At 40.1% G+C, this 19,936-nt stretch overlaps 3 protein-coding genes across 3 annotated transcripts; 2 read left to right on the top strand and 1 right to left on the bottom strand.

The window, feature by feature from the left end:
• Positions 1–1,639: 1,639 nt before the first annotated feature.
• On the top strand, positions 1,640–12,876 carry gys1 (glycogen synthase 1 (muscle)). Its single transcript, XM_046041420.1, has 16 exons — positions 1,640–1,779; positions 3,789–3,907; positions 4,622–4,803; positions 7,547–7,738; positions 8,011–8,196; positions 8,417–8,561; positions 8,826–8,943; positions 9,178–9,298; positions 9,420–9,526; positions 9,715–9,774; positions 10,040–10,232; positions 10,568–10,694; positions 10,794–10,889; positions 10,982–11,145; positions 11,232–11,312; positions 11,453–12,876. Exons 2-16 carry the CDS (start codon positions 3,790–3,792, stop codon positions 11,696–11,698), a joined length of 2,136 nt encoding a protein of 711 aa, XP_045897376.1. The 5' UTR covers positions 1,640–1,779; position 3,789; the 3' UTR covers positions 11,699–12,876.
• A 121-nt stretch (positions 12,877–12,997) lies between these two features.
• On the bottom strand, positions 12,998–17,514 carry aspdh (aspartate dehydrogenase domain containing). The gene is made up of 8 exons (XM_046041426.1): positions 17,479–17,514; positions 17,292–17,354; positions 16,962–17,106; positions 16,736–16,820; positions 15,678–15,827; positions 14,417–14,640; positions 14,199–14,338; positions 12,998–13,088 (listed from the first exon to the last, which is right to left on the bottom strand). The coding sequence occupies exons 2-8, from the start codon at positions 17,344–17,346 to the stop codon at positions 13,051–13,053; spliced, it is 837 nt and encodes a 278-aa protein (XP_045897382.1). The 5' UTR covers positions 17,347–17,354; positions 17,479–17,514; the 3' UTR covers positions 12,998–13,050.
• A 1,035-nt stretch (positions 17,515–18,549) lies between these two features.
• Positions 18,550–19,766, top strand: tmem86b (transmembrane protein 86B). The gene is made up of 3 exons (XM_046042063.1): positions 18,550–18,600; positions 18,779–19,022; positions 19,315–19,766. Exons 1-3 carry the CDS (start codon positions 18,550–18,552, stop codon positions 19,764–19,766), a joined length of 747 nt encoding a protein of 248 aa, XP_045898019.1.
• Positions 19,767–19,936: the final 170 nt, after the last annotated feature.

Below are 19,936 nucleotides of genomic sequence, written 5' to 3'. Positions count from 1 at the left end.
GTATATTATATTCTTATAATAGTGTACTTGTAATGTCATTGTGTTAAATTGTGAAGTTTATCTCTGGAACATTTTCTCTGTCCCTCTTAAATAAATAAATATTTTACTTTATATAAATAAATTTTATGTAAAATTAGATCATCTGGTTTTGGATTTTAATAATGATGCAGTAGTCTAAGTATAGGCCTAGTGAAGGTAGCACTGCTTCATTTTGCACCTATATGACTGCAGTCCTCTAGGTCATGTTTACATTGGGTAATGATGAACTCAGTGTGCAACCTTTTGGACAGAAGGTATAGACAGTATGCTATGGTCACAAAATTTTAAATGTATGTAGTCTAAAAAGCTTAAAATGGGATTTTTGTTTGTTCTGTATTCTGGAGTTGTCACTTACATAGTGTTGATTAGTTTTTTTATTCAGGAAGTCTCATCTAAACCAAGATCTCTTTTGCGAGAGAGGCCTGAGAACAAATTACACAAACTCAGTCACACAAAACATCCATCACAGATGTGGACAAGCTAATTAAATCAACAACTTTTAAAAATATCATCACCTTAGAGGAACATGCACCCCCAACTTCAGTTTTGGAGCTGCAAAGATTAGTCAACAGACTTACAATTGCTATATATGTCAGAGGTCGCACGCCTCTGGAGCCACTAGGGGTTAAGTGTCTTGCTCAGGGACACGTTGGTGGATCTGTCTCAGTGGGAGATTGAACCCGGGTCTCTCACATCATAGGCATGTATTTTATCCACTGCCCCATCACCACCCCACAATTAACAGTTAATTATTCACATCATTTTTTAAGCAAAACGTATTGGATCTAGGTCCTCAAACGTGAGAATGTGCTTCTTTTCTCTTGCATGAAGACATTGAACATCTTTGGGTTTTGGTTTTTGGTCAGATAAAAAAAAATATTTGATGACATAACTTGGGCTCAGAGACATCTTTCACTATGTTTGAGGTCTTTTACTGACCAAACAATAAATCAAGAAGTTAAGTCATACAATCAGAACATCAAATAAATCCATTTTCAGTCTTGCCTAGAGCAGACTGCAGACTTGATAAGAGGAACTTTAAGGCTAAAGTGTAATATAATCTAATGTCATGTCATGTTATTCCCTTTAAGCTCAACCAAAGATAATCAGGCCTATCAAGAGTGCATGGTGTAGGGTAGACAGGCAGCAGCTAGTGGAGTATAGCTAGGTTACTGTAAATCACAGAGATATGTAGAGGGGTTGGGTGTCTTAATGTCACTGGTCACGTTGTATTCTCAAAAACTATGCCGCGACCCTTAGATGAGAATATAAATAACTCTCTTGCTATTCTTCCTCCTCATTGGAAAAAAAAGAAAAGTTGCCCGGTTGCCCATGACTCCCCTCTTTTGATAATTCACCAACCACCGCATCTCCCTTTAACTTCTGCTCAGCCTATTGCGTCTCTCTGCTGAGGAAAACGCCCAGTTCCCGGTGTGCTGCGCACAGAGGTGGAGACAAAGATGAGACCGGGGCCAATGGGAGTGAAGCTCATGAATAATGTGACAGCAGAGACCCCGTATTAGCCAAACCAACCATCTTCCTGCTTAGCAGGCTATGGGCGTCCTGTCCATGGTCCCGTCCCTCAAAATAAGAGCAAACGTACCAAACCAATGTGAATCGCTGACATTTAACTGAAGCATCCGCCCCCTTTTTTCTCACTGGCTTCCGTTTTTTTGGAGATTGAGTGCGACAGCTGTCAATGTGTAGCTCATCTTCGTGAAGTTAGGACAAAACCGAAGGGTGAGTAGACCTCTCTTTTATTTATCTCTTTCTCTCTATTTTCCGCAATGATAAAAATGAAACGCTTCCTCAATGGTCGGGTGCGCGCATCGGGACGCTGTGTCCTTTGCGCGTTTCTCCAGCTGGGTTGCAGAAGACTGTGTGCCTGATGTCACGTTCACAACTCATGACAAACCACAGATGATACATTCCGCAGCATGCATATTAAGCGGTGCTGTTGGTTTTTACGGCGCTTGTGGTCTTTGGACGAGCAGGTGAGCCTGCCGTGCATAAACCAGACCTGTAGGCCCACTGGACAGTACAAATCCAAATATAGGCTTAAGTTTATGCCATTGTCAAGATCAAGATGGTGAATGACTGTCTATGTAATTGTCAGTAGTCCATTATAAAGAATCCGCAAGGATTGAGGTTCCCAGAGAGAGAGAGAGCCCGAGGGAATCCCAGGGGGTCCCTGAAGAAATGAGCTTCAGCTCAGTGGTATTTGCTTCCTTCCTCCATATTATATGAAACTTTATATCTCCTCTCAGTTGACTCTTAAAATTAACCTCCACTCAGATTTGTGTTATGCTTCTTGTTGCTTCTCTCTGCTGTTAGAGCTTCAAAGTGCAGATTAATGTATATACATTTTGACAATACATGGTTGTTTTCAATAATTTTGGTGCAGAGGGGACGTTTCTCTGTTTTTACCTTAAATCTGAGTTTAAAACGTTTGCGGAGCAGCTTGATGTTGTGTGATGTAACATCACAACTAGTTTGGAAGCCAATCAGGCTCATTATGCAACTTACAAAAGTGTGATGTGGAACAGTTTAAACCTATAGCGCATAGAGGGCCTACCTGATGTGAATATTTGAGGTGTTTGGATAGTATTGGTATGACACTTGACACAGGTCATTATCTTATAAGTCCCTTTTTTGTCCACTGCTGTCAGTAGCTTGAGCTCATCCTTAGTGTAGATTGAATTTCTGGTGAGCAGTGTAAAAGCATAAAAGTTTTGTAAAGGATCGTTGTACAGGTGGAAGAGTGTTTCTTGCTGTGGTTGATAATTCTGTGTTTTTTTCATGTCTCAACTTCACACTATTACAACATTTCTCAAAAGCATGTCAGCAAGCGCCACAGTGCAAACGGCTGGATCAAGTTTGTACCTGATCCGTGCCCTTGCCTTTACCTTTCTTCACCGCTGCATCCTTTCTCACGACTTCCCCTCCTTTATTTATGCTTTTACAATGACTCCATTGCTAATGGTAAAACTAATGGATAGTTAAACGTCCTCTGTTGCAGTAGGATGCATTGACAGAGTTAGGGCCTTTTATGGTGCATGTCTGGTGTAGTAACCCAGGTAAGATAAAAATTTCACAGATAAAAACGAATAGATGTAGCCTAGATGTAGCGTGTGATATGCCATAACTGTAGTTAGTAGTAGCAGCCAGAAGAAGCCCTTTGAATATCTCAGATTCTCTGCAGAGCAAATACTGTTGATAAACAATCACACACGCACATACACACGTATCTTGGCTCCCTGTTACTCAATATACTACTCCAGTGTTGTGTGTTTGATCAGGGTTTCCAAAGGTTAAGCCAGAAAAATGTTTGACTACAAATTGGATTGTCAGAATTCCACCGGAGAGAATGAGGATTGTTAAAACTGTAAAAGCATTGACAAAGGCAGTTTTTATGTCACAGTAGTATAACGTAATAGTGTTGTGAAATAGGATGTGTGTTTCATTGATGACATGCTAGTTTCTTGCAGGTGTGTGTGTGTGTGGAAATGTTGGTCAAGAGAAAGTTTAATTGTTTAATAAATGAGTCATTAACCAGAGAAAGTTACATTGATTAATTAGAAAAGAAATCCTTCCATTTCGAATCTCAAGGTTGATGTTAGATTACTGAATTTCTTTGGAAACATGTAAAAGTCTTTTTTCTAAATGTGAATTGCTCACACATCAAGATACATTTGATACATAAGTTCAATAAGTGACAGTCATGTTTGTGTGTGTGTGTGTTTACCCAGCATGCCGCTGGCTCGCAGCCTTTCTGTCACGTCCCTGTCAGGACTGGAGGAGTGGGACGAGGAGTTTGATTTGGAGGATGCTGTTCTTTTTGAAATTGCGTGGGAGGTCGCTAACAAAGGCAAGTATTCCTGTGTGTGTGTGTGTGTGTGTGTGTGTGTGGACTTTTACTTTGTAAAGTTTGTTACTTTGTTGTGGTGTCCGAACAATAATGCTGCGATGATGTGTTGAGAGGAAACCCGCTTGATACTGTTACAAGCTCTGCAGCAGCTTGGAGAGTGACCCAGCCCGATGGCCACTCTGTCTCTCTGTACATCAAACACAGCTTATATAGGACATGTGTAGGTATCTGTTAGGTACCATAGCAGGGTTTGAGTCTGCAAAATAAAAGGTCAAACCCATAGAAGGGTACAGTACTATGTGGTAACAAAACAAGGGGTTAGTGGTCAAATTCTATAGAAGGGTTCAGTCCCTACATAACCACCAATCAATGATCTCCCCTTAGGAGGTCACTGACCCTCTGTCCTGCTGCTACAGTGCTATTTTGAACTGTTATGAGTCACATGCACAAATATTGGATACCACATTGTAAAGTTTGTTACTTTGTAAAGTTTGTGAAAATAAATGGTATACATATAAACACTGAATGAAGATACATGACAGAAAATGTTCATGTCTGATCCTGTTTATATACACAGATTATTCTCTTGAAGGAAATTTGAGTTGTAAGAGACAAATATCATCATTATGCCTCAGATATATCAGGTTGAATCACATTGTATCTTTGTCTCGACTTTATTTACGTACGTGCGGCATGTTTGCTGCATGTGTGAAGTTGGAGGCATCTACACTGTCATCCAGACCAAAGCCCGTCTGACCTCAGAGGAATGGGGGGAGAACTATTTCCTGGTGGGGCCCTACGTGGAGAGCAACGTGCGCACTCAGGTGGAGCTGATAGAGCCCACCAACCCCGCGCTAAAGAGAACCATTGACAAGATGAACTCCAGTGGGTGTAAGGTACTACCGCACGTACACAGCAAACACACATGCCTCTGAGTTAAATTTGTATGTTCCACTCAAGGACAGTCAAGAGTCAGATTTTGCCTGTATGAGTGGTGAATGTGCAGTTAGTGATAATCCATAGCCCCTTATCCTTCTGTCCCTGACCACGTTTCTAAACACTGTGACATTTACTAGCAAAGGTTAGAGGTTGTATTAATGTATCTCTGTGTCTCTCTATCTCCCCCCTCTCTCTGAAAAACACACTCCAGAAATAGATGACTGTCTGTGACTGTGTGTGTGATACATTTAAAGCCTTGTGCTGTGTCACTCTGGGAGTGCTGTGGCATCATGGGTCAAGGCCAGGAATGGTAGCGGTACTATTTTGAAGGGATAGTGCAGCCTTTTTGGCCTCTCAGGTTTACCTAGAATCGCGCAACCTTTAAGTTAACAGACCAGCACCAGATCACAGTCAGTCAGTTTGGCTGAAAACCATAGACTGTGAAACATGGACGTAGTCTCTATGACATCTCCCATAGGTTTCTGACAAACTATTAATGTGGTGGTTCCAGCCGTTGCCCCCTTAACAGGGCCTGACTCTGGCTAATCCAAAAATGGGTGAAGAGGTGGAGCTGAGGTGGGCTAAATGAAGCCTGATCGCTGAACCAGCTAGCGGCTAGCCACCTGAGAGGGCTCCCACATGTCACTCAAAGCAGCAACGTCCTTAATTATGCATAACTTTGCATAACCTTAATATAATTTAAACAGATGAGTTATATAAACATTCACCCTCCCGCACAGTTGTCACAGGGAAGATTAACTATAGAGACCAAAACCAGACTGTAAACATGTCTTAAAAGATATTTATGTCCTGTTTTAGTACATTAAACTAATTCCCATATTCTAGGTTAGTCGTGCTTGAAGTGACATTCTTTATTGTGATTCTGTGACAGCAAGACAAACTTCATCAAGGTTAATTTTGGATTGTGTGCAATGGTGTTGAAGTGGGGGGACTGATTACCCAGGGCCCCAATGGGGGGAGGGTCCTTGAAAGGTTTGTTTTTGTTTGCAGTGTTTTATTTCTAAGCAAGTAGTTTCTTAATAACTAAGTTAAAATGGCTATATAGCTAAATAGTGGAGACCCTGAGACCTCCCTCACCCCTTCCAACAGAAGAAAATGGTTTAGTCTGCCCCGCACTAGGATTCATCTCTAAAGGGACTAATCTAGCTGAGTGTGTGATGCTGAGTATAAACATGCCTGTCCCCATTGGGGCCCTGGGTCTATCCCCAAGAAAGGGAAATCAAGGTACCAAAAAAGAAAAGACTAAGAATCAAAGTGAAGGAAAACAACTGCCAACTAATTTTTTTGTTTTAAAAGAAAGGTGAGCACAATCACAACTAGCAGTTAAAGAATGGTTTAAGCTAATATCAAGAGTTTAGATTGAAGGCAGGAATCTAACTTGATGCATATTTGCATATTAGGCCAGAACATAAATTATCATCAGCATCATGAATTTAAACTTTCTAAAGTTGTAATCACTTTGCTTTTAGCCCCTTTTTTGCCTACATGCCTTTGAACCACTAATTTACACCATGGGCTTGGACACAAAGATTGATTGTACTGAAATTATACAAATGGCAATGTAAAGGCTATCGTTTATTTGAAAGCTGATTTGTTTTTGTCTTCTTGTTTCTGCAAATGAAACATGACTCTATTTAAGTCTTGTTCAGCTGTATTTTATTCTCCTGTAAAATAAGCATTTTCTCAATGTAGGGGTATGACAACTATGGTATTTTTTGGGGGGGGTTTTCAGCGTTGTCTTATACCATCGGAATGTTAAATGCACAATAAACATGAAGAAAATAATGTTTTTTATAAGCATGATACTTAACCATAGTAAAGTAATTGTAGGGGACAGTGTGTTGAGAAAAGAGGGTTGAAATATGGTGAGATTTAAAACTGTGCAGACTTGGGCACAAATCACAGATCACTTTTTGAAAGCATTTGTTAAAAATGTTCTGAAAAATAGCTTGCACCAAGAAATGATCAAATGAGACAAATGAAAATGCTTGAAGAAAGGTTTATTTGCACTATAAGAAAACATGCAGTGCTATGTAAATAGAAACAAAAATAAAACTGAAACAAATGTGTATCGTACAAAAACAGTAACAAGACCAAAAAAAACAAGCTTTTATATAATATTCTTTTATATGTTCAATGCTCCAATTTTCTGGGAGAGGACCACCAACCCCCCCTGCTCATACATTTCAGCATTTCTTCAAAATAGTGTTCTTCTTCAAAATCTTCTTGTCTTGTTCTCGTGCATCGTTACATCTCGTGTTCCTGCTCGACACCCTCTACTACAATTATTGTTACTAGTCTTATTGCTATTATTACTGATATTATTATCATTAACATTATGATTATTATCATTAACACTACTATAAATATCTGGACCATTTTTCATTCAGTCTATAGCAACATCACCTTTACTGTCTGTACCTCTGTGTGTATATTGTGTAGGCTGCCTCCCTCCCTTCTCTCTCTCCTTCCATCCCTCTCTCTCTTTCTCTCTGAGATAACTGTTGTTGTGATTTGGCGCGATATAAATAAAATAGAATTGAAGTTTATACTTCTTTGCTAGTGACAAATCTTTTAAACTATTTAAGGAGGGGAAAAATACGCCCTCTTCCATGGGTGGTTTGTGGCATAAAGAAATACATTTTTCTCTCTTTCATCCTTTTCGCCATTTCCCCTCAGGTCTACTTTGGGCGGTGGCTTATCGAGGGCAGTCCCTATGTTGTTCTGATTGACGTCGCGTTCACCGCCTGGTCTCTGGACAGCTGGAAGAGTGAGTTGTGGGAACTCTGTGACATCGGCGTGCCGTGGTTCGACCGTGAGGCCAATGATGCCGTGCTGTTTGGCTTCCTGACGGCCTGGCTTCTGGGAGAGGTCAGCAGCTCACAGAACTGAAGTGACCAGAATTTCTATAAAAATTCAACGTAAAAGGTTTCAGCTGTGTTGTGTCAAAGGTAGAGGTGGAATACTGCATGTTTATGTGCAGAAAGAATTATCTGTAGGTCCTTGAAAAGTCCAAAAAGGTCTAATAAGATATATATTTTAATAATCTTGAAATGGCAAAACCCTTGAAGATGTTATGTTTGAATGCATCTTGGTGTGTATGTGTGCAGTCCATATTGACCCTGTTTTCTTGCAAATCACAGTACGCAGCCCAGAGTGAGGAGCCTCCACACATTGTGGCCCATTTCCATGAGTGGTTGGCCGGCCTGGGCCTGGTGTTGTGTAGACATAGACAGCTGCCCGTTGCGACCATCTTCACCACTCACGCCACACTGCTGGGACGATACCTGTGTGCTGGAAATGTGGACTTCTATAACAAGCTTGCAGAGGTGTGTGTTTGTACATTTTATTACACAGGAATGTCATAAAACAAACACAAAATGATAGAAAGAGGCCATTAAACGGTCTCAGATTCTTCTGTAGGTAAATTGAATACAAATACATAATCAGACAGATTGATTTTATTGGTAAAAATTCTAATGGATTTAGTATTCAACAAGCTATTTACATCATTGTACTCTCTCTCTCTGTCCTGTTTGTCTCATTCAGTTCAACGTGGATAAGGAAGCAGGCGATAGACAGATCTACCACCGCTATTGTTTGGAGCGGGCGGCTGCTCACTGTGCCCATGTTTTTACTACTGTGTCACAGATCACAGCCATTGAGGCAGAGCACCTGCTCAAGAGGAAACCAGGTGTGTGGAGGTGAACTGATGTGTGAAATTCAGAAACTTCCTTCATGGTTCACTCCATTCTCACTTACCACTGGCCGGGCAAGCAGGTCTTAATGTACGGGGATATGATGTATTTTTCACTGCTTTCTTACTGAATGTTTCAGTGTAGCAACATTTTAATTACCACAGTTAGCTACCCAGCTAATTATAAACTTAACTAAAGTTTAAGTGACCTCTCTGTCTCTTTGCTTATGTTTTGCATTTAATCTCTCCCGTCACACCCAGACATTGTCACTCCCAACGGGCTCAATGTGAAGAAGTTCTCAGCCGTGCACGAGTTTCAAAACCTCCACGCTCAGAGCAAGAATCGGATTCAGGAGTTCGTCAGGGGGCACTTTTACGGGTACGACGGAGAGACCCCACAGCACACATTTCAACATTCACAGCACAGTCAAAAATTGAAATAAGAGTTCTCTTGCTAGTTACATGCCTTTTTATCAAATGATCAAAAAGTCAAATTCTGAATTAGTTTTAAGTACATATTAAAAAATTATGATAATCCAATGTGTACATTTCATGTGCCACACTCAAGCAGGTCTTGTGACTGATTGTGGTTTGTGTTTGGTTTGACCACCAGGCACCTTGACTTCAACCTGGACAAGTGTTTGTTCCTCTTCATCGCTGGCAGGTATGAGTTCTCCAACAAAGGAGCTGACATCTTCTTGGAAGCTTTAGCCAGACTCAACTACCTACTGAGAGTAAGTGTGTTTTGGTGTAGTTGTGTCAACAGATGTGTTTCTGTGCGTGTGTGAGAAAGAGGAAGGTGAATCCTATGTATAAAATGTGACCCAATATTCCTGTATGCTCTGCTTGTTGCAGGTCAATCACAGTGACGTGACCGTCATTGCGTTCTTCATAATGCCAGCTCGGACAAACAACTTCAACGTGGAAACCTTGAAGGGCCAAGCGGTCAGGAAACAGCTTTGGTGAGGTTTCTCTGTATGTAAACACTGAGATGAAGTAACTAACTAAACTAACTAACTAAAAGTGTACAGCCAAAGTGCTATACTCATCCATACCGAGACACATCTTGATTGTCTTCACCTTCAGACACTGTGGTTTAAAAGTGTTCTTAATATTGTTCTTGTATTCTCTATATTTCTGTCCCTGACAGGGATACTGCTCAGACGGTGAAGGAACGCTTCGGAAAGAAACTTTATGAGTCACTTCTAGTGTAAGTAAAAGACTGTGGGATAAAAAAAATTGAGTAAGAAATACCTTTTTCTTTTTATTATTATTTTTTTTTATTTCATTTCTTACTCTCTTCTTTAAAGTCTGAAGTTAGATGTTTCCCTTCACAACTGGATATTCTTAGATTCTAATAATTTACAATACAAGACTTGGTGTTGTCATTTCTACATATACACATCAGTCAAATAAGGTCCCAGATAATCAGGCTTATCATTTCACATGTTTTAAAACAAGCTTGTTTTCATTAGTGGGCAGCTGCCAGATGTGTCGAAGATGGTGGACAAGGAGGATTTCACCATAATGAAGCGTGCCATCTTTGCAACTCAGAGACAATGCCAGCCTCCGATCTGCACCCATAACATGCTGGAGGACAGCAGCGACCCCATCCTTAACTGTGTCCGCCGTATCGGCCTTTTCAACAGCTCTGCTGACCGTGTCAAGGTATGTCAGTTATCGGTAGTCCAGAAACAGCCTAAGCCACAAAAAAACATATTTATTGTATGTGTTGTTATTTAGCCAGGGTTTAGACAAGCTCACATACATGCTGTTTTTAACACCACTTGGGAGGCGTTCTAAATGTATCCAATAATGCATTAAATGTATAGGTGAGAAGAAGCTGTGCCACCTGGTACATTACTACCTGTTCAGGACTTCACATGATTTGAGTTGCTACTGTGATTATCATTAAACACCGTTGGCTGCTCACATGGTAAATAGTCCATGAATATATCTGGCTCTGATACTAAATCGTTTCTCTTCTTCTTCTTTTTCTTTAGATTATCTTCCATCCTGAGTTCCTTTCGTCCACCTCTCCTCTTCTTCCAATGGATTACGAGGAGTTTGTAAGAGGCTGCCACCTCGGCGTCTTCCCCTCTTACTATGAGCCTTGGGGCTACACACCAGGTATGAGTCATGCATGCTGGCAAGGTGTATTAATGTGTACAAATGTATTGTATAATATTAAAATGTTGATTGGGGGCCTTCGCTTTCTGTCACCGTCAGCTGAGTGCACAGTCATGGGAATTCCATCAATCTCAACCAACCTGTCAGGTTTTGGATGTTTCATGGAGGAACACATAGCAGACCCCTCAGCATATGGTGTGTTACTCATACATAATCTCTTATATACTATGTGACTCCCAAAGTTTATCTTTAAATGGATAGATAACTGTTGCTGTTTGTTTCTGCAGGTATTTACATCCTGGACCGGCGATTTCGAGGGGTGGACGAGTCGTGTAACCAGCTCACTTCTTTCCTGTTTCAGTTCTGCAAGCAGAGCCGGCGCCAGCGGATCATCCAGAGGAACCGAACTGAGCGTCTGAGCGAACTCTTGGACTGGAGATACCTCGGCAGGGTGAGTTTCCAAACCCAAGGACTAATTTTGTTCATGTGACAACTTCAACATGAGTTAATGTTTTGTTTGTTTGTTTTCTGGACTAGTATTATATATCAGCCCGCCACATGGCCCTGGCTAAAGCCTTCCCTGACACCTACATGTATGAACTTCATGAGCCCACCTCAGTAAGTTAACTTCTTCAGCTTTCACCTTTTTTGTTGTTTTATGTTATGTAATGTTATTAATTGCCTTCATGGAGGTAAAATCTTTACACCTCCTCCACCCACTGATTGAGATTCTGATGCCTCTTGGTTCTCGTCTTCAGACCTCGGGCTTCCGGTACCCACGACCGGCCTCTGTGCCACCATCTCCATCTCTGTCCCGCCACTCCTCCCCCCACCACAGTGAGGCTGAGGACAACGATGAAGACGAACGCTATGACGAGGACCTGGAGGCAGAAAAGGACCGGGTGAACATCCGCCAGCCCCATGCCCTGCCATTCAAAAACAAGTCTTCTGCTGTCCAGGCGACCAATGGAAACGGCGATGGTGTCGCAAGCGTGAAAAACTGAGAAACGCACACACATAAAAACATACAGTAAATGCTAAACCTCACTAGTGAAACATTATCTGTGGCAGTTGTTAAAGTCATCCATGTACTCACAAACTTCATAAAGGAGTGCAGCTGTGTGAATGCGAGTGATAAATTTAATATTGGCTTGTTGTGAAAAATTGCATCACTGTGTCTTCCCAACCGTACCTCAGAATTCTTAAAAATATCATGTCAATGTCAGTTTGATATGTTGTGGTATCATTTCAGTTACACCAGCAGTGCAACCACTTTGCTTTGTGGAGTAAATGCAGCAGCTAGAAAGGGCTAAATGACAGCTCAACATGGAAAACCAATCAGGATTGCTGGATTTTGTAGTGTACTAACACTGGACAACATAGGTGTAAAGCATTGAAAATAAGTATTAGGACTATTATGAGTCTCTGGAGGAATTTTATACTTGATTCAAAGGTGGGTCAGAGCAGGGAAAACAACATAACCCTCCTTTTTACCAGTTTGCCATCTTTACACATTCAAAGCAGGAACAGGTATTTTCCTGGTTTCAAAAGAGACCGTGTCAGTTGTTGTGAGTAGCCACAAAGAGCACCTTTTCTTTTCACTTGTTTTGCTTAAATGTGTGGTGATGGTTCCATGCTTCAAACTCAGCTGTAGCATTTACCTTCTTTTTTTCAAATGCCTTGTTTACTACACAGCATCCCAGGATGGAAATTAAATATAGAACACACACAAGCACAAATCCAAATAGCATCAGAAAACAAAGTGCAGTCATTTTGAGAATAATGCTGCGTGTGTGTTCATTTTCTTTCTGCGCCTTATTGTATCACAGCCTTTCAGTGACCCATACAACCTCACACTCATTTTTACCGGTGTGTGTGTGTGTGTGTGTGTGTGGAGATTATTATTCATGGGTTTCCCTGTTTCAGCAAGTATTTATTTGTGAAAGGAATAGAGTTGGGTCAGATAAGAGAAAAGGGGGCTGTTCCTGAGATGGTAACCATGTTTTCAGGTGAAGGACATAAGAAAAACAGCTGGAAAGCGAGCTAGAGTACGTCTTGACTATTTGTCTGTTGTGGAAGATGGTTTTAACAGGCACATACTCACACTGCCTGTAAGAGTTTTATCATTTGTTACAATCCTACACCAGATGAACTTATAATAAAGTTTAAATATATATATCTACGTATTAGTGTTTTACAAATTATAAATGTCTCTTCTTTCTTTGCATGCATGAAGTTTATTAAAACACACATACACACACATATATAGATATATAGATAGATATAGATATAGATCCTTCAGATTTTTCTGGATCTTGCTGCGTTTGGCCTTAATCCTGCTGAGTTCCCGTCTGCTTCAGCACAAATAAACTCGTCCACCATGACCTTTGCAAACTGTAAAACAAAACGAAATGTGTGTGTGTGTATATATATATATATGATAAAAACAATTGACAATTAACTTATTTGCACACAAACCCATTATCTTTTCTCTAATTCTGACCTAAATAGTTAATTTAAGACAGATCGATCATTGTTTCCAATACACTTTCCTGTACACGGTGTTTGAAAGTACCTTAATTCAAGTACTGTACTTGACTGAAGTTTTTAGGTACTTTAATTGAGTATTTCCATTTTATGTAACTTTATGCTTCTGCTTCACTGCATTTCAGAGGGGAAATGCTATACTGAAAGTATGTTGTTGTTATTACATACAGTGGAGAGATGACATGAAAAAGCCAGAGTCAAACTGGGGACGTTGCAGTTCATGGCCATACAGAAGCAGCTTCATGGCATCGGCATGCATTTTTTAATCCACTACATTCATCTGACAGCTGCAGTTACTAGTTTACCTTTCAAATTAAGATTTTACATGAAAACAGCATGAAATCAAATACATTGTTAAAGATTTAACCCGTTTTGCTTGTGACTAAAAGAAGGTGTCTCGTTGAGGCCCCTAGTCACATTTCTGTGTCCATGAGTTGTTAGGAGTTCCAGCACAGAAAGATTTCCCCTCTTATTAAGTTCTTAGATGGTTTCATTCATTATTATCCACTATTTAACAAAAAGTGCAAACATTAGAGAAAAGTCCATATCCATTTATGTAGCAGAACTTTCTTTTGCCTTCTGTTCAACCCCATTAATCATCTCACAACCCCTCAGATTTATATTATATAAATTACCTACTGGAGATAAAGTAGTCACCTAATTAAACTAATGTTACTGATGAATTGATACATCAATCTCAACAATATCTAATCATGTACATCTACTTTATTTATTTTACATTTACTATTATTTACATTTGATACTTTAAGCAGTAGTACACTTGATAATACTACTTTTACTCAAGTAGGAATTTGAATCCAGGATTTCTACTTGTAATGGAGTATTTTTAGATACTTTACTTTTAAGTAAAGGACCTAAGTACTTGTTCCACCACTGCTATTACATAGCTCACATCAGGATGTATGAGGAAGTGTTTGGGAACCATGCAGAGCTCACCAAGTAAACTATTCCAGAAGGAGTTGTAAGTTGCACTGCCGGTTACAGCTCCGAGTCTGGCTGGGTTCTTCCTCACTGTGTGTACTGAGAAGCCATCAGGCCCAGTCACCTCCACCTCCACCACATGATAGTCACGTAACCTGGGGCGTGAACAGGTATGGAAAGTGGGATTCAAGCAGATATGAAAGCTCAAAAATCAGATTTTTAGAAAGACTCACGCTGTGTCAGACACAATCTCTCCCTGAACGGCAGTAAAGCCGAGGGTTCCTGCTGCCACTGCTGCTGCTGCCATGGTGTTAACGTTGTTTGGAGCAAGTGGACACAACTCTGCCACTGAGCCTCTGAATAAAACACGCTTGCCCTCGCCCTCCGTCCAGTCAGAGAGGACGTCTCCTGTCAGCCGGAAGCAGGATGGATGCTTGGACATCCTTATAAACAAAGCCTGAAATCAAGTCAAGAGAAGAAACAGAGTTTAATCAGAACACATTACGGTTTACTAAAAGACACTCATATCCTGAGTACTGGATAAATTAATAGTTTATTTGCCATTTTCTCTTTACAGTTAACCATGTCATTTTAATTCTAGGTAAAGTTATCCTCATTATGCAAAGTGTCCCATAAATGGTAAAGGAAAGATTATTTAACATTTATGTGACACTTTGGGAAAAGGAAAAGGAAAATGTAAAAGCAAGAAATTATCTACTAATTAAGTCCTGTTTTATTAATTCAGTTTTGATTTGAGTTATTTATTTCTCTTTTAAACCTTCATTTTCAAATTAATTTTAAAAAATCATTATTTATTTAGGTATTAATTATCTAAATCTATTTTTAAATTATGTATTTATTGATTGTTTTTCATTAACCTTTTTTTAACTTGACCTATTTATTGTTGGATTGCTATATTCATTTATAAATAATTTTAATGATCCTTCTTTGTATTGCCTATTTAAATATCAATTAATGAAATACCTAATGGTGATGAAAGTATGCATTTGTAACACGTCTGTAACATATATGATTGCAGCCTCATTTAGCCACTGATGTGTGATGTTCATGGTCATGCAAAAACAAAATCAACTCTGTATTGACATTGCAAGAATTATAGTGTATAAAATCCATTTTCCTATAAGGAGACAAACAGAGCTCCTTAGTGTTGCGAGGAATCCAAAATACGTCTTGTGGTGAGCGTACCATTGTGCAACAAGAAGATTTAAGGGGCAGCAGATGTATTTGAAACAATATTACAGTCAGCATGCAAGTGCAAACGATTTAGTTTAAAATACTCACAGATAAAAGTTGTTTTCTGTGTTAGGTAATCCTACCGCTCTACTTTGGGATCGATTAGTGAATTGCTTTATTTGGAATTTGTGCAGCTAACACAACTAGACTAGTTTAAAACAAAGCAGCTTTTTTCATTCTCAAAGTCTGCATGCTTTCCTCTTCCTGTCTATCACCACACCTGTACTACCCAAGTATTACCTTCAAGGCCCCACTATCATTCAGCCTCTGGATGTCCTGGCCACCCCATAATGCTCCACTGGGGACGTAGAGAGTCCTACCACACTGCCGAGCCGCCTGACGCAGCTTCTGGTTCAGATCAGTATCAGAGAGGGCAGAGGGAGAGCCCACCTGAGAGGAGGAGAAATAAAGGCACAAAAGAGGATGCCGTTATTCTGTGATTAAAAGGTGCAGAAACTTTGTGGCAGCTTATGTGCTTTCATTTTCTGTGATAGATAACATACAGAGCCTATTTTAAGTTCAATTCATTTCAGTATTATTTATATAGCGCCAAATCAGGGCACTTCTAATAGAGAGCAGGTCTAGACCGTACTCTTTGTAATATTATTTACAGAGACCCAACAATTCCCACCACGAGCACGCACATGGCGACACAGGCAAGGAAAAACTCCCTTTTAACAGGTAGAAACATTGAGTAGAAACAAGACTCAGGGTTGCTGGCCAATTGCCTCGACCAGTTGGGTGGAGAGAATTTAACACATTTACAACATTTCTGACCAGTAATGAAACATATCTGAGACAACAAAAGAAAACAATGCTGCCATGTTGAAATTCATATCTTATCAGACAGTTGACCAAACATTTTGAAAATCTCTAAAAAATGTGGCACCAAAAAGAGTATAATAACTGCATTTCCTCTTTAGAACAGACCAGTGTCTAGCCAATGAAAAAATAAAAACCCTTACTGATAAACTTGAACACATCTTGTCACCTCTCTGGTTTAGTTTTGTTACAGTTGAGGAGCAGGAACAGAAGAAGCAAAGGATTTATCAAGGCTAATCCATCTCTTTGTATGAAACACTCCAACATTGCTCATAAAATATGTTTCTGAAATACTCTGTTTATACTCCATGTTTGTTCTAGAAATTATGCAGATTAATCAGCAAGCCCCTGTTACACAGTCAAATCTATTACCTTTCCTAATTTAACACATCATGAAATAGCTCTTTCCAGATGGGGACGTACTATACAGCATTTATAATAACAAATAAATAGCTATAAAAATCAAACCAATTCACCATGAAATGAGACTGAGACAGGAAGTGAAGCCCAAATTCTTTCACTATGTGTGGATGGCACACCTCTACAATCACATCGCATCGCCTGTAAGACACACAGTGATATTTCATTGAAGTTTAAAAGGATGTCATGGATCATTAGGTGCATATTGTCTGTGGAGATGATATGAGATGACAATACTGTGTTTTGCATGTGGATTTATAATATGTATGAGTTTTTCTGCACCTGTCTGCAAAGGATGATAGATCATCAAGTATGAGTTCGTCAGGAACGACGCCTTTGAGCTTTTCAGAATTTCGGTTCCAAATGAAAGCCAGAGTTAGACCGAGAGCAGCTCCATCTTTAAGGATCCTCTCCACCAGGTACTGCCCTGAAACACACACACACACACACACACACACACACACAGTAGAAAATTTACAGTAAGATGCTTCTGTGAAAGTTTGGATTAATTTGGATGACAGATGATTACAACAGGTGACTACATTGAAGCAAAAGTTTCACAAGGCTGTGTGTCAGAAAGTGTGTGTGGAGTTTGGAAGGGGGAGTTCAGACCTAGATGTCCATATCCTACAACTCCAATCCTTTGGGAGGAAGAGCTGGTTGCCATGTCCTGTGCTGAGAAAGCAAACATGGCTTAACAACACAAACCAACACACATACATGCTTTTAACATTACTTCCTATCTGATCTCCTTCACTTCTTGATCAGTAAAACACTTGCTTTTTATTGCTCTACTCACCAGATAATCCCACACCCCTCCAGAGCTGTGTGTATCCCGACCTGAAGCACAGCAACCGGCCCACGACTCAGGGAATTGTGGGCAAGCACAGTACAAAGTTTGACTCAGACAGGCCATGGTTAATCATTGTTAGTTTTTCAATGTGTGGATTTATCTCACACTCGGCTCGTCCTCCGTCCGTTGAAACAATTTCCTTTTCAGGTACATTCAGAATCTCTTGTGAACAAAGAACTAAGTTTAGTCTGAGAGGCAAAATTTGATTCTTACCTTAGATGTACTGTACATCAATCCACGTTTACATTTTATTTGTCCCGCATGTTGCCACGTGTTCCTTTTTAATATGTTAACATGTAATCCATTTTTTATTTATTAAGATTATACTTTGATCGCAATCCACACGAAAAGTGTCAAATATCAAATATTACACATTTGTTGGCAAATAGGCTAATCTTATACAGCAGTAAAAATGTTTCACATGTTTCACATTAACCACTTTGGAAAGCTGGATAGTGATACCTTGTTGATGTATCCTTGATGTAGTTGTTGCAGAGATTAATAGTTAATTTTGTATCACCTACAGGGTTAAGAAATATGATTTAAAGGATTTCCCCAAAGGGGTTCCGTTTCTGTTAAGACTGTGGCCATCGTCCCACAATTACAGTAATTTGTCTCTACTAACAATCATCAGAAGTTCACATGTAAAGTAAGAGAACAACATTTATTGTATATGAGTTTGCTACAAGTTCAACTTTGCCCCTCATGTGGTGATGTCACTGATATATTAGAGCTGAAGAGGTCAAAGGTCATTTCTGTCCATGAAAATAAAGCAGGGAGAACATTGATTATCAGAGTGCAATCAGAAGGCAAGGATCAGCCCAAAGTTCATTGCTTTGTAATACCAACAGACTGAGAGACACAGCAGAGACTGGAGAGGAGGAATAGCAGAACTAGACAAGAGCATCTGAGGATTTTTTGTGTTGGTAACCAACTGCAAACACATAAGAAAATAGAAGGTGCCGCCAACGACCTCAGAAATCTGCTGGAGCCCACTACAGTGCTGACTCTGAGACAATGGACATCCTTGAGACAGATGCCTATGACAGGCGGAAGAGGAGAAATACGGTACATAAAAAACATTTACTCTTATTTAAAGTCATTGGACAATAGTTGTTTGTGTTACTTACTACAACCTTCTCTACATGGAAAAGATAAATCTGTCCAAAATCATTACTTCAGCCTCTTTGAAAATCCATGTAATGACACGTCGCCCTGTTTCTTTCTGTCCCTCACTCTCTATCAGTCCTGTGCTCTCTTCTTTTCTCTCTTGCCTTTCTTTTTGTCCATAGCCGTGTACTTCCACCTGTGGACCCCTGACTTGCCCGCGTCCATCACGTCCGCAGGTGTCAAATCTGCACCAACGCTCCTATTGGCTGCAGTAGTGTTGAGTTGGAACAGAGGTCAAGGCATCCTGGGTGTAGCAGGAGGACTGCTCTTCTCTGCTGTTGGTGACTGCTGCCTTGTATGGCCTGAGCTTTTTCTGCATGGTAAGAGCCTTGTTTGTACATGATTGAAGCACAAATTGGAGCATTATCAAGATTCAACTTAAGCTGCAGGTTGGGCATTTTTGCCTCTTATTAGTCAACAGTGACAAAGCGCACGGCATAGTAGTAAATGTAATTATTAATTGTAATTAAAAATAAATATTCACTTCAATCTGTCAATGTGATGAATAAGACCCTCTAAATTCAAGCTGCAAAAGTTTGCATTATGCAAATAATTGATTTACCTATTTATTTATTGAGTGTATGTACTTTGCATCTCACACATCTGTTTCAGGAATGGGTGCGTTTGCTGTGGCTCATCTGCTGTACTCACTCACCTTCCTCTCCAGTCGTTATGCAGCATATCCCTCTTCCTCCTGGATTCGTTTTTTCTATCTGATCCTGTTTACGCTGGGAGGAGGTTTTTACATCTACCTATACCCATTCCTGCAGAAGGCGCCAAACTCAGATATACTAATTCCAAGTGTGGGGGTCTACTTTGTCCTAATTATTCTAATGGGGACATTAGCCATCAGAACCCGACATGCAGCAACTCTGTTAGGAAGTCTGTTCTTCATGGTGTCTGACCTGTCACTGGCTCTGCAAGTTTTCAAGGTGATTGCACCAATGAAGCATGGTCACAGTGTTGTCATGGTGACCTATTATCTGGCACAGCTACTAATAGCTGTGGGTGATGTAAAGGCAGTGGAGAGTACGGATGACTTTGCAAAATGGAAGAGGTCCTAAACAGCATCCCTGTGGCACCCCGAAAGTCTTAAGTAGGCCTATCTCCCTCACCCTGGTAAGATCGCAATACTGCCTATAAATACATCTTGTAGGTCAGTTATTAATTTGAACCTGTCAAATACAGGGAAAAAGGAAGATAAACAGAACAAGGAAAGTTCTACTGGTCAGCA

Source organism: Micropterus dolomieu, linkage group LG02 (genome assembly GCF_021292245.1).
Source record: "Micropterus dolomieu isolate WLL.071019.BEF.003 ecotype Adirondacks linkage group LG02, ASM2129224v1, whole genome shotgun sequence".
Taxonomy (NCBI): Eukaryota; Metazoa; Chordata; class Actinopteri; order Centrarchiformes; family Centrarchidae; genus Micropterus; species Micropterus dolomieu.
The sequence above is the reverse complement of the archived record's forward strand: the minus strand, read 5'-3'. Positions and strand labels throughout refer to the sequence as shown.

Excerpts from the sequence above, each read along its gene's own strand:
- tmem86b (XM_046042063.1), top strand. The coding sequence starts at position 18,550 with ATGGACATCCTTGAGACAGATGCCTATGACAGGCGGAAGAGGAGAAAT. Across the intron at positions 18,601-18,778 it reads GGCGGAAGAGGAGAAATACG|TCCTGTGCTCTCTTCTTTTC; the intron begins GTACATAAAAAA and ends ACTCTCTATCAG. Across the intron at positions 19,023-19,314 it reads GCCTGAGCTTTTTCTGCATG|GAATGGGTGCGTTTGCTGTG; the intron begins GTAAGAGCCTTG and ends CATCTGTTTCAG.
- aspdh (XM_046041426.1), bottom strand. The coding sequence starts at position 17,346 with ATGGCAACCAGCTCTTCCTCCCAAAGGATTGGAGTTGTAGGATATGGA. Across the intron at positions 17,107-17,291 it reads TGTAGGATATGGACATCTAG|GGCAGTACCTGGTGGAGAGG; the intron begins GTCTGAACTCCC and ends TGTGTGTTTCAG. Across the intron at positions 13,089-14,198 it reads CTTCTGGAATAGTTTACTTG|TTTGCAAAGGTCATGGTGGA; the intron begins GTGAGCTCTGCA and ends TTTGTTTTACAG.
- gys1 (XM_046041420.1), top strand. The coding sequence starts at position 3,790 with ATGCCGCTGGCTCGCAGCCTTTCTGTCACGTCCCTGTCAGGACTGGAG. Across the intron at positions 7,739-8,010 it reads CGGCCTGGCTTCTGGGAGAG|TACGCAGCCCAGAGTGAGGA; the intron begins GTCAGCAGCTCA and ends TGCAAATCACAG. Across the intron at positions 11,313-11,452 it reads AACTTCATGAGCCCACCTCA|ACCTCGGGCTTCCGGTACCC; the intron begins GTAAGTTAACTT and ends TCTCGTCTTCAG.